Source organism: Rhagoletis pomonella, unplaced genomic scaffold (assembly GCF_013731165.1).
Source record: "Rhagoletis pomonella isolate Grant_MI unplaced genomic scaffold, Rhpom_1.0 Rhpom_scaffold_00003, whole genome shotgun sequence".
Classification (NCBI taxonomy): domain Eukaryota; kingdom Metazoa; phylum Arthropoda; class Insecta; order Diptera; family Tephritidae; genus Rhagoletis; species Rhagoletis pomonella.
In genome coordinates this window covers 46,986,640-47,000,343 of record NW_023458557.1, presented here as the reverse complement: position 1 = coordinate 47,000,343, position 13,704 = coordinate 46,986,640, and the positions used below count along the sequence as shown (strand labels likewise).

At 38.9% G+C, this 13,704-nt stretch overlaps 1 protein-coding gene and 1 pseudogene across 1 annotated transcript in view; one reads left to right on the top strand and one right to left on the bottom strand.

Moving 5' to 3' along the window:
• Positions 1-6,145: 6,145 nt before the first annotated feature.
• LOC118735256 overlaps positions 6,146-13,704 on the bottom strand; it is a 9,049-nt gene continuing 1,490 nt past the window's right edge. Inside the window, exon 2 of the mRNA XM_036464906.1 lies at positions 6,146-6,746. Coding sequence (XP_036320799.1) covers positions 6,154-6,738 — 585 coding nt within the window. The 5' untranslated portion in view covers positions 6,739-6,746 and the 3' untranslated portion in view covers positions 6,146-6,153. The remainder of the gene's footprint in view (positions 6,747-13,704) is intronic.
• On the top strand, positions 9,464-10,945 carry LOC118736260 (annotated as a pseudogene).

Sequence of the window (13,704 nt, the reverse complement as noted above, 5' to 3'; positions counted from 1 at the left end):
TTTGACGAGCAGTATGATTGCAAGTTTTTGTGTGTGGGCACTTTGATGTCTTGATATGCATAAGCATTTGCCGCAAGACGCCGCCAGACAACATTCTCTCAATTTCGGCGTTTAAAAACATTTAAATCTTAAAAAAAATTTGCTGAATGACTTCCTTAAACGTTATCATAAATAATCCAATAGGGAACAGATTCTTATTTTGATTCAATATTAATATTTCATCTATGTTACCACCAGCACACATTCTTTCAAGTGAAAATATGGCTATCAAATTGCCTACAATAAATGTCAAGCAATAAGCGCTGACATATATTGCAGCCCATGGGAAATAGGCGGTATCCATTGGAAATATATTTTGTCACATGGTTATGACGACATTGGTGTTTTCTTGTGGAAACAGGGTTTACCGAACACCGAATTACCGAGTACCAAGCCCTCATTTTTGTTATTGAACATAGCGAAAAAAAAATGCAACGCTATGATATTATTCGTTTATTCACATTTTTACGTTTTTCGCCATGGACCATGAGTCACAATACATGAAAGGTTCGTTCAGTGAACGACAATGCACTTTTGGATGTACGTTGCCACAGGTGCACGACATGTTTTGTAATGCATAAAAATTTACAGACTTTTTTCATTTGTATTTGGAAAAGCATCAAAATTGAAAAAAGTATCTCTCCAAAATTCATCTAAAAATGTATCACTTTTGATCCACTTGGAACAAAACGGTCACACTGAAAGCAATTCTCATTCGTACTGTGATTAGGTATGTAACTTGGGAAAGGAAATCGCTGCATCTTTTAGGTGCATCAAAATTACTCGACTCGAGTTCTGACTCGAGTATTTTAGAAGTACTCACGTACTCGAGTAAGCAAATTATAGTATTCGCATACACAGACTCGAGTACGGGTCTCGAGTACTTATAATTATCAAACACCGAATCAGGTATTTTTGATATATAAATGGCGGTTTAGCGTTAAAAAAAATATATATGTATATATATTTACCAAATACACCACACAACTAAATTAAATTTAATATCGTTATAGGTATTAATTGACAAAGATGAAAGGAATTTTAAATTCCAAAGGAGTAATTTTATTGTTTATGAATCTAGATCTCATGGAATATTGTCATTATAATTTAAGTACTAGTTGAACCTTTAAGGTACTGAAGATTTATTTGTTTTAACTCATTATTTACTTTGGATATTTTTTTTATGACAGACTACTAAGTTCTAGTTGTACTATGATAAATAAAGCAACTGTTATTGAACCCTATATTTATTTAATTTTAATTATTATTTGTAAGTATGTAGGAATTAGATTTCTATGTTTGGATCTACATAAATCGGATATACTGTCTTGGAGTTAATAATAATATCATGTTAAATAAAAAGTCGGCATTTCGGTTGGGTGCATGTTCAGCAGTCGAATCTATAACGTATTCGAATACCGAGCTCTGAACTCGAATACTTGATCCGAGTATCTGACTCGAATCCTGACTCGATTCTTTTTTAAATGAGTACCAAAATACTCGAGTACCAAAAATAGCCGACTCGGCACATCACTAGGTAGTACTACACTCAGAAAAAGGATTAGTTTCGACAACTAAAGATATTTAGTTCCCGAATTTTGACAATATTTGGGAACTGTTACCAAGGATCGGGAACTATTACCATGGGTTGGTAAGTATAACTAAATATATCAAAACTTCTAATAATCATCTAGGTTGTACCAAATCGTTAATTTAGTTGAAGGGTTTGGTAAATACTAATAAATATTTCTTTGAAGCATATTTCTACAAATACCATTCAACTTAACGTATGGTTCATAAAACCATGTTATTAAGCTCTGCTAATGCAGGTCAGCTTTCTTTCTAAAAATGGTTTAGGCATAGTTACCAAATCTTAGTTGAGGCAACCACGATTTGGTTTGAGAGCGGAACATATTCATGCTTGTGAGCCACCCCTAAAGAATGCTTAGCGCTCTCTGAGCACATGTGTGTTTCAAATACGAAGAACGCCAGCTGAGCAATGCACACAGTCCCACTTATTGAATCGTTTGAATGTGCTGGTATGCCGACCATTCCCTGAAGGAAAGATTGGTCCAATCGCTCGAAAAATATAGTCGTAGGTATAGTAGCTTTGTATCTAGACCAAAGGTAGTCCAAAAATATAAAGCAATGTAATGTAAAACAGGTGAATTGTACATTCGGACCACAATGTAATGCATAAGGTATGAGTTTTGATCTAAAACTGGTTACAATGTCATGCAATAGCGGCCAACGGGTACAATTAACGACTTGCTGATATGTAGGCACTTAGTCAACAAATTTTCGTGTGCGACGTTGGCATGCGAAGAGAGTATCCGCTTAGAAAATCTGAGAACCCCGGTTCGAATCACAGCTGGCGCAAGTTTTATTTCCCGATACTAGCAAGTCAATATTCTTACTAAGTTTCATCAAAAAATTCCTTGTCGTTTAAAGAATAAAGGGAATGCCGCATTATACTAAAGCCAGCCTTTATAAGTATAAGCTACTTTTCCATACGAACCCAGATATATTTCATATGAATTATAATTTGAAAGTGTCTATTTAGCCCAGGAAAAGCAAAGCAGTTTACTTAAACCAGAACTTCCAGCAGATATTGTTAGCAGCCCTGGTAGTTTGCTGAAAGTGGCAACACCACGAGTAAGAACTGCAACCAAAATTTATGTTTAATACGCCTTGACTGCAACCAACTTTGGTATATATTTTCGTCGGATATGAGATAAGGACTCTAGACAGCGTACGAGCAACACAAGGGGCTTCAAACAGCAAACAGCAGGCTTCAAGCTAACATCTTTAACGTTCAACCTACGACTATTTAAGCAATTACCGACTGTCGTTCAATCCTACGTATTTCATATGTATTTTATGTTTTAAATGTACAAGTTACGCGCTTACGTGTTGTAAAAGTAGAAACCTTAACAATAAATTTTTATACAACTCAAACGTCTTTACTTTATTCATTTTAAATCCTTTGTCGGTAAGCAGAAGCAGTTCTCACACTTCAAGAGATATTGACCTGGGTTTTCGCACGACTGTTCCTGTTTCATCGTTTTTTTTTAAGAAATTCTTACCACCATATATGTACATATGCATTATTTACACTAGTAACTAATTATGTAAATAAGTGTGTATTTTCTATGCTTATTATATGCAAATAAAAGAAGAAAGTAAACACAACAACCATCGAGTAAATTTTTATTTGTGTCAAACTGAAACATTTTTCCAATAATAAACGGTTAGCTGATTCAAGTCTACAGCAAGTTCTCAAAATTAATTGAAAACTTGTATCACCCAAAGCATTGTTTATATTTGCTCAAGTACTAATTTGTACTGGAACCTGCAAATTTTTACTGGAAAAGTGTATCATAACCCAAAAAATTTGCAAGAGAGCGCTGAATCGAGAGCGTAACAACACGGGAGAGCTGCAAATTCTTGCTAGTGAAATTTTTACTACACTGAGAAAAAGGATTAGTTCCGACAACTAAAGATATTTAGTTCCCGAATTTTGACAATATTTGGGAACTGTTGCCAAGGATTGGGAACTATTACCATGGGTTGGTAATTATAACTAAATATATTAAAGCTTCTAATATTCATATAGGTTGTAACAAATCGTTAATTTAGTTGAAGGGTTTGGTTAATACTAATACATATTTCCTTGAAGCATATTTCTACAAATTCCCTTGAACTTAACGTATGGTTCATAAAAGGATGCTATCAAGCTCTGCTAATGCAGATAAGCTTTCTTTCAACACATGGTTTAGTCATAGTTACCAAATCTTGGTTGAGGCAACCACGATTTGGTTTGAGAGTGGAACATATTCAAGCTTGTGAGCCACGCCTAAAGAATGCTGAGCGCTCTCTGAGCACATATCCCAGCAAAACCTGCGTGACCAAAACTCCAACACAAACGCAAATTGTATGCTGTTACTAACACACATATAATAATTTTTGATAGGAGTGCCATCTATTGTTTTTTCTTGCGAGGTATCTTTCGCATATGAGTAAGTAGTCAAGCTAATCTTTTCACATATGAGCAAGCAGGCAAACTATTTGGTTTGAAAAATCACACGTACACAAAACTTCTGGGAGCATTTTTGATTCACTATTAAGAATGTGATAGCAAAACGTGCCGAACTTAATGGGCACGCGTGACGGTCACGTTACTAGGAAAATGACCGTCACTGTTCTTGCTGGGATGTGTTTCACATACGAAGAGCTGAGCAACGCATACAGTCCCACTTATTGAATCGTTTGAATGGGCTAGTATGCCGACCATTGCATTGTGCGAGGAAATCATTGCTCCGCTTCCGCTGTTCGTATATGGGTGAAACACGCATGTGGTCCCAGAGCTATGGCATGAACCAACTAACAAGATCCCCCAGCACGGCAACCGTGTATTTGTAATTGCATTTGAGAAAAAAAATAATAGTTGATGACGTCATTTTTAATCGGTTCTTTCATTCACACACAGGTTTCATTCCGTTTCATTCACATGGCGGCGAAAAAATGACGTCACTGCAAAAAAATAACTTTTTTCTCGCACGCCGTGCTGGGTGATCTTTATTCGTTCGTTCATGGAGCTATGGTATGTCGATCGCTGCGCTAGGTAGAGAAAGAAAAGTGTGTGCTATGACCAGTGTTGCCAGGTCTTCGGCATGAGAAAACGTCCGTCTTGGTCTGAAAAAACGTCATTTCCTACCCAAAAACGTCTTTTTCAAATGTATGCACACAGAATTGTTCTTATTAAACTTTTATTGTATGCAAAGGTTAAAAACGTCAATGTGACGCAGTGCGGCTCAAGTGTGGTGCGCAAAATGGTCACAATGAGGTTTGAAAATAATAGGAAAAAAAGACAAATAAAACTCGGTTTAGTTTAATGGTTTTATTAATTGTCCAAGTATTTTGATTTGATTTAGATATGTTGGTTTACAATGGTTTTACCTGAAAATAATGTGGCCTGGTAGCTGCAGTTCTTTCTCCTTGGTCTCCCGATGTGAAAGTGAAAAAATCTAAAGCCGTGATTTTCGTTCGAACCGCCGGACAAAGAAAAGACGTTGAGGGGAAATTCAACGAAAGATACTTTATCCGGCGGGAAACTTAAACTAACGGCGCGAATATATAATATACATACATGTGTACAAGTATACATGCATAAATGTACACATATGTGAATGACACATTAGGGTGGTGCATTATATTTGGAAATATTTAGGCTTAAGGCCTAAACATCCCGGCCCCCTTGCGGTAAGCAACATCTAAATATCGGCCGCGTTTCAGCTACCAAGCGCACATGGTTTTTACAAACAAATGTTTTCTATGTCTTGATGTTAATGATCAAATCAGGCAGCAGCGTCGGCATTCATTAAGCTAGAGTTCGTCCTTCCTTTATGGAGTGCTACTGCAGATGTAAATATAAGTGGTAATTAAGGAAATGTACGTGGTTACTTTTTCAAATGCACTTTATTTAAATTCATTATTTTATTTCATTTTAGAGTATGATAATTTAGATGTAATGTATGTATGTAAAAAAAGGAAAGTTACGCTCTAGAGGCCCCGGACAGCACCCAACCAAATATGGTGCTTTGGGCGAGCAGTGGTCCCAATGTTGTGGGCAGTGTCCCAGGTAATAAAATATCTGCGTAAACGTCGGTTCCCAGGATCACGCGTATCGGTGCGGACGCATAAAAGCGAGGGTCCGCTAAGCGTATATGCGCGTACGGCTCAGCCACTGAGGCATCCGCGTTGCTAGATGGGCTTATTCTGCTAAAATTGGGTAGCGCAATAGCGTGAGTTGCTACCCGTTTATTTTGCCCATATTTTCCCCGTAAGCATAACAGACAACCTCTTTCTCCGCTAACGCGCGTCTCGTCCAGACGCAACTCTCGGGCTAAGTCAAGTGATATTATAGTTCGAGGGGAACATACGTCGATAAGCGCGCGGATCAAATGTAGGCGCCCTCCAGCTTCTACTTTAACGACTGCAGTCGGAGCGATAGCGATCATTGGTTGAAGTGTTGGCGCAGCTATGGTATGGTGACCCAAGATTCCGTTTCGGAACGTACGTCGTTTCGATAGCTGGTGAGGCCGAGTCGCCAGTCTACCTTCCTTTTGTGTGCGTCGAGGACTTGCGTCTGGGATTACGCAGGCGGAAAGGCCTGGTTTCCGCTCTACGTAACCGGTTCCGCTCGTGCTGCAATAGGGGTCGAAAAGGCCTAGTTTCCGATCCCCTTTCTGCGAATGCGCGGAGAGGCCGAGTCTCCGCTACATCGCCTGAAAGTGCACCTTCTTCGGTATCTGGACGGAAAGGCCGCGTTTCCGTTCCAGAATCGGACGCAAGTAGCGAGATTGCACCATCGGAATTTTCTTCTTCCTCCTCCACCTGTTGGGCCCATGACTTTTTCGATGTGCTAGGTTCATCCTCGAAATGTAGTGTCGAGTGGTGCTTTTCGCCACATCGTTTACATCTGCCTTCGCTCACGCAGTCTTTTAATTCGTGATTCATCGCGAGGCAATTAGCGCAGTAGCGTCCTAGTAAGGCCTCACGCAATCTTTCCTCTGGCGACTTCGCACGATACAAAAGGCAAAGCCTGATCGGATGATTTGCGTCGCATAGGCGACATGGTTGCGGATAGCGATGGGCGCGCTGTTCGGCCCTTTTCCTCATTGCGGCAAATTGAGACATCGTTTCCTCTGAAATTGTGTCGATACTTTACGTTGGTTCGAGTTTTACGCTTGATATGAGTTGTTGGGTGGCGAGTGTATCGACATTGGCTAATTACATTAAGGGCATAACTATTTCGCTGATGCATAAGAACAGTTTGGTTTGTGTAAATGGGTTTATCATTCGTACGGCGCAAACTGACTCGTGTAAATTATGTATAAGGCAAGATTTCGACCCACAAAGAAATGAAAAGTGGATCGCACAAATGCCATACATTCCATTGAGCAGGGATGCCTTGGCAAAGTTAAATTTTTATTACATCGAAAATTGTAAATTGCCTTTATGATGTTTGGAAGTGCCAATATTAAGTGAAAAAGATCATTTCCGTTGATGACTTGATCTACTAATATTCGTAATTAGCAGTTCAACTTCATTGCATGAAGTTGTCGAAAACGTATTACTCTACATTTGGAGAGTTTTTAGCCATTCTCGCAACCCTACAACTAGTCTGCCACCCAAAAAAAAAGGTTTGGATGCCACTGTAGGCGATACTCGTCTAAAAACAAGGTAGCTCATATGCAGCAGAATACATAAGTTTAATTTCAAATTTTATTACAAAATGTCTTATTCCATTTTGAATTTTACATAAAAATATGTGAAATATTTATAAAAGGTTAGTGCATTGATATGGGCTTATGACAATGCATCTTTTTTTTACATTTTTATCCGAACAATAAAATATATTTACGGTACTATATGCTTTGTTGCAGAAACATCTTTACTGACTCAAAATATATTGTCATAATTCAAGTGGTGGTAAAAAATTCAAGAGTTGAAAACCACAGTAGAAAATTCAATTTCGCTAAGAAGTGTGTAGATCTACTGCCATTGCAGTAAGTTCCGAACGCTGACCGACATACTACGTTCACTTTGTGGAATGCATGTATGTATGTACATTGGTACAATTGTCAGAAACCATTCAAGGCGAATTTATACAATGGAAAACCGTATACATACATACCTACAAGGTGAAATGATATTTCTTCATTGAAAAAAAAAAAAATGTCAGAATGAATTCAATGGAAATCCGTATACATACACGGCGAATTCATATCTCATTTCAATTATATTTTTCTGGCACGCGGCGGTTGTGTAATCTTAAGGTTAGGTGAGTATGCGTAAAATATCGTATTATATAGCTATGTTTGAATGTAATTTTTTCTTAATTACAGGATGTTGCTGGGCATAGTTTCTGCTGGTGTTATTTTTCGGCAAATAACACCAACATCGAGGGACTTAATCGAAGTAAGTACCCGATTAATTTGCTGGCTTTTCTGGGTAAACAGATTTTCCAAATTGCTGCCTTTTCATTGATTGACTAAGCAACGCCATAGTGAGTTATTCAATACCTACTTTATGCCACAATCTTCCATGCAGCCAGTGTTGCCAGAACTTTTTGGACGAACCGGCTAAATTGGCAAATAAAACCGGCTAAAAACGGCTAAAATGTTTCAACTAAATTTCACATGTTTTATTTAAATAAATCACGAGTAAAAAGACCATTTCTTGGAGAGAAGGTACAAATTCGAGCCGGAACAAACCTATTGTCTTCCCTACAAGGCCTTTTCAGACTGACCGATTCTCAATACACTCAAACAGAAACCAATACACAAAAAACGCTGTAAAAATTTCCCTTCAAATTTAAGGCAGTAAAACAACGACCTTAAGTTAACATCAACCGAGGCCATTTGTTGACAGGGATGCAAAATTACAGTTACACAGAAGAACTGGTCAGATTGTTCAGAAATCCCTTCAATTCTGATGTAAAATATGATGCCAAAAGACTGAAAATATCAATTTTTCCCTTACCTTAAACCTTTGGGAGTGAGCAAATATATGTTTTGTAGTTTAGGCAGAATTGATTATGCGCTATCTGGGAAGACAATATCTACATGTAATATTTATTCTGTTTGTTGGCACTAACCACAAACACATCTTAAGTGTCTTAACAGTGAAACAATTTTTTATTTTCTAAGTTTGCGAATAAAATTTCGCACTTAAAATTAGGAAATTTATAAGAAACATTTTATGGAGAAAATCCCTTCTTCGTTTAAAATAAAAATAAGCGAAATCGGCCCAATTTCATACAACCCTGCCTGACATGAAAATTTTCTCCACGATAAGACTAGTAGCCATTTGTAACAGATGTTGGGTCGCTTAGTCAAAAATGGAAACATGTATACATATTTGAAATTTAAGAAAACATGGCAAATAGCAAAATCGGCTAAAAACGGCTAATTTTTTTCTGCAAAACGGCTAACAAATCGGCTGCCGGCTAAATCGAAATTTCTCCGGCTGTTTGCTATTGCAACCGGCTAAATCTAGCCGGAAAACGGCTAAAATGGCACCACTGCATGCAGCTATGAATAAATGATTATAGTTCGGTTAAATGGGCATCTTAGTCGTACATACATATGTGCTTAAAAGGCGCAATTCTATCCACTAGTATACCCCAAATATGTATATAAAACAAGCGAATTATCAATATGAGTTTTTCAAACCAGTACGAATCACATACCCCAAACTGTCCTTCGGGTAACAAATTAGATCAGTCGAACTTTGCTCCATTCCATTTCGAATATTTCCTGAATTCGTGGTTGTTTAGCGAAAGCGCTCACAGGACAGACAACGATATACATCATATAATGGAACTCCGACTAAATGGTAAAATGACATAGGTTAGAAAATGCATAGCAAGTATGCATACGTTTCTAGTAGGCGACTGTATACACCGCATTAGTTCAGTAAACTGTCCTTAATTCGTCAGCTGCTCGAGAATCCTTTTACCCTCCGTTTGTATGTGATCGTGACTAAGCTCCATCTCGCTTCACCATACTGACGATTTCGCAAGCTTGCCATAGGGGCTGTAGACCTTTTCACTGCGGCGCGCGACTTATTTTGATCAGATATTTCTTTTGTAATTGCCTTGCTGCCATAATCTTTTCGCTAGGCATGGCAGTTTTTTTTTTTTTTTGCAAAAAAAAGAAAAGGTTTTTAAAGAAGTTTGCAATGTAACGGCGAAAAGCGGGCGGTATGCCCGGAAAATACTAAATTTTGTTTTATCTGGTAAAAATTAATGTAGTGCTATTTCAGTACGGAGTTAGTACACATTCCAACGCAAAGGGGGACAATCTTTGGCGAGTGGCGAGTGGGAAAAAGTTCATTGTTTCGCTATTTCACTAACAACTCATTTGAAACAGATACCGATCGCAAATTTACGCTGGGCTTGGGCCATATAGACCGTGACTACAATGTTGGTGAGAAACAAATCAATCTTCAACTATGAGATCCTGGCGGTATGGAACCTGTTGCACCTTTTAACTCATTATACTACAAACTCCCTACAGGTGCCATAGTTTTGTCACGTCTACTCGACACTGCCACTTATGCCTGAAAATACGAAAATTTCCATTTGAATTAGAAGCCTTTTGCGAACAGTACCACAGTTTGATTAATACCAGTTAAAAACAGCTTTTCGCAAAGCTTCGCAAGGTATCGATAAGATTCGCGACATCTCCTGTATACCTGTCGATGCCTATCATTCTAACATGGAACTCCAAGCTTTGGAGCCACATAGTTTCAAATTCACCACAATTGAAGCTAACGCACTGCAACGTGAATTTTCACTATGGTGATTATTTAATGGGTAAAAAAAAACGAAAGAAAAAACAAATTGATAAAAACTAACAAGTCGAATTTGTAAGCAGGTTTGTGGCACACGGTTGTCAACAATAACGTGAATCAATCAGTTCGTTAAATTTAAAAATGTGCAATCTTGCTGCGATTTACTAATAAAAAATGTGTAAATATTTGTTTACTTAATTTAATCGCGTCCAATGATTCGACGGCTGAAAAAGCAGTGTCCGGTAATCGGAACGCAATCGACACCACTGATGATATAGGAAATCCGACATGGACTACTACAACGAGATTGACGCGTATTTTGAAGAATGTCCGAATACGAAAGAAAACAACTAGAGATCCTGTTTGTTTTCTACTGGAGATAATTAAAAAAAAATTATTGTGTTCGAAACACACCCCGCGCATGCAACATTTACCTGGTCAATTGCACATAATCTGGATACCTGTATCATCAAAACCCAAGTGAAATTTTTAACAGTCTTTATTCAATGGTATAGGTTCCAGTCTGGCTTGCGGGTCCCCATTCCAGCTGACGGTTCTCTTCGGCGTAGTATCTTGGTTTTCTACTACTTCCATCATCATCCTTATTCGAAATGTCGTTGGTCTGGTAACAAAGTTTTATGTTCTTACCTTCTTTTTTTGTTGTTAACCGTTTATTCGAGGCCTAATTGGTTTGTGTTTTTTATCAGGGATTGCTGGCATAACGACATGCTGCGTATCGTGCGATTACGAACAACAAAACACAAACAAAAAGAAGCTGATTGTCACCGAACCGAACCCTTTTGGAACCGAAGATATGTGAGTTTTTAAATATTTTTTTTGTATTATTTTAAATTGTTCCTTTCGGGCGGGTCTTACACTATAAACTGCCTACACAGTTTATGCAATCTCTTCTAAAATAAAGCGGATAGAAAACCAGCAAGCTTGAGAGGTTGAAGATTTTGAAACAAAAAAACATATCGGGTTAAACTTGCTAGTTTTCTACTGTTTGCTTTTATTCTGAGGCGGAGTAGTTCGCTACTTCTGCAGTTATTTTAATTATGGATTCAGATCTGAGGATGGTCGTTTTTGTATAGCCAGATCAACCCGGGGTAACTCGGGTAAGAACCATCACGCCAAATACAAAAAAAAACTCAAAATATACTCCATGGTACTAAAAACAAGTTATCTCAAAAAAGGTTAGACATGGGATCCCTCCTACTGCCTAGAAGTGGAATGTTGTGGTAAAAGGAAGTGGAATGTAGTAAAGTGGTGAGGGGTAATTTATGAGGCGGTTGTTGGCTCCGAGTTTCCATCGTTGTATGGCGGGAGTAGAACCAACTTCACCAGTGGTATTGTGACTTGACCTTTCTCCGTCGAGATGTCCACTACTCGTACTCTGCTGTCGGCACCAGGGTGTACGTTGACAACTCGTCCTAACCTCCACTCAGTGGGGGTTAAGTTGTCTTCCTTGATGACGACCAGATCACCAGGTTTGATATTTTCTTTGGGATGCTTCCACTTAATGCGTTTTTGAAGTTCGGTTAGGTACTCTGTTTTCCATCGCCTACAGAAAGTTTGATTCAGTGCTTTGAGTTTTTGCCACCGATTCACTATGGAGGCAGGAGTTTCATTAACGTCTAATTCTGGTGGGGCTAGAAGATGTCCACCGATGAGAAAATGGCCTGGAGTAAGCGGCTCCAGGTCAGTAGGGTTATTTGAAGAGGGACTCAGTGGCCGTGAATTGAGGCATGCCTCAATACGGCATAAAAGAGTACTAAGCTCTTCAAAGGTGTATTTGTGGGCGGACGCAATTTTTCTAAAGTGGCTTTTGAAGCTCTTTACGCCCGCTTCCCACAGTCCTCCCATGTGAGGCGCTGCAGCGGGTATAAAATGCCACGTCAGCATTTGATGATTGTATTTCGAGATAGTTTTTTCTCGGGTTTCAGACAGAAAAGCTTTAAATTCAGATCGTAAGGATCGTGACGCTCCGACAAAGTTAGTGCCGTTGTCGGAGTAAATATTTCTCGGACATCCTCTTCTAGCCACGAACCGTGCGAACGCCGCTAGAAAAGATGGGGTACTAAGATCACTAGTAGCTTCTAAGTGAATCGCTTTTGTCGTGAAACAAACAAATAAACAGACATACCCTTTAGAAACTCGACAACCTCTGCCGCGGTAACTTTTAACATCAAAAGGTCCAGTAAAGTCTACCCCCGTATTGGTGAAAGCGCGAGTAAATGTAGTGCGTTCCGGAGGAAGAGTTTCCATAAGTTGAGTTTGTGACCGTTTTTTAAAGATAATGCATGTCTTACAATTATGGATAGTGGACCTGATCAAGTTCTTGACTTTGGGAATCCAGTATTGGGTACGGATGAGGCGTAGCATCAGTTGATTCTCTCCATGCAAGGAGACCTTGTGAATAAACGATACAATAAGGCGGGACAACCTGCTGTTATACGGGATAATGCTCGGGTGGCGTTCATTGTATGCTAAGTCCTGGGATGCTCCAAGGCGACCTCCGGCTCTGATAATGTCATGTTTATCGATGAACGGATTAAGCGGAAGGATTTCACTCTTCGCATCGATTGGTTTTTTAGACTTCAAGTTTGCGTATTCTTCACCATAATAATGCTTCTGGTAGATTTTTATCAGGATTTCTGTCATTGTTTTAATTTCATTAGATGAAATTAAACAAGAATTTTCCTGAAATGAAGCTTTTGTTTTGGAATGAGTTCTTCGATAGAATCTCATAACATATGATAAAACTCTCAAAGCTCTCGGTAGATCGGAAAAACGGTCAAGAATATCGATATCATTTGCTCTTGTTGTCGCATAAGTGTGTGCTCTTTTTTCTTCAACTTCTGTATGATAGTCTGTTCCTTGAGCGGGCCACTTGGAGTTGTCTTCTTGCAGCCAAGAAGGTCCCTGCCACCACAAAGAATTGTTGACCAATTCTGACGCAGGTAGTCCTCTGCTAGCCAAATCGGCTGGATTTGAGGCCGAGTCTACGTGTAGCCAGTCCTTCTCCCCTACTTTTTTCTACGATTTTCGTAATTCGGTGGGCGACGAAGGTTGACCAAGAACAAGGCGGCTTTCGTATCCATGCGAGTACGATGGTCGAGTCCGTCCATAGATGTGTCTTCACTGGTCCTAGGTTGAGGTTGTTGATTATAGATTCTATGATTTCTGCGAGCAGTACTGCTCCGCAAAGCTCCAGTCGTGGTAGCGATATAGTTTTGACGGGGGCTACTCTGGTTTTTTGCCAAAAGTAGATTGACCAAAATTTTGTCATCTCTTTTGACA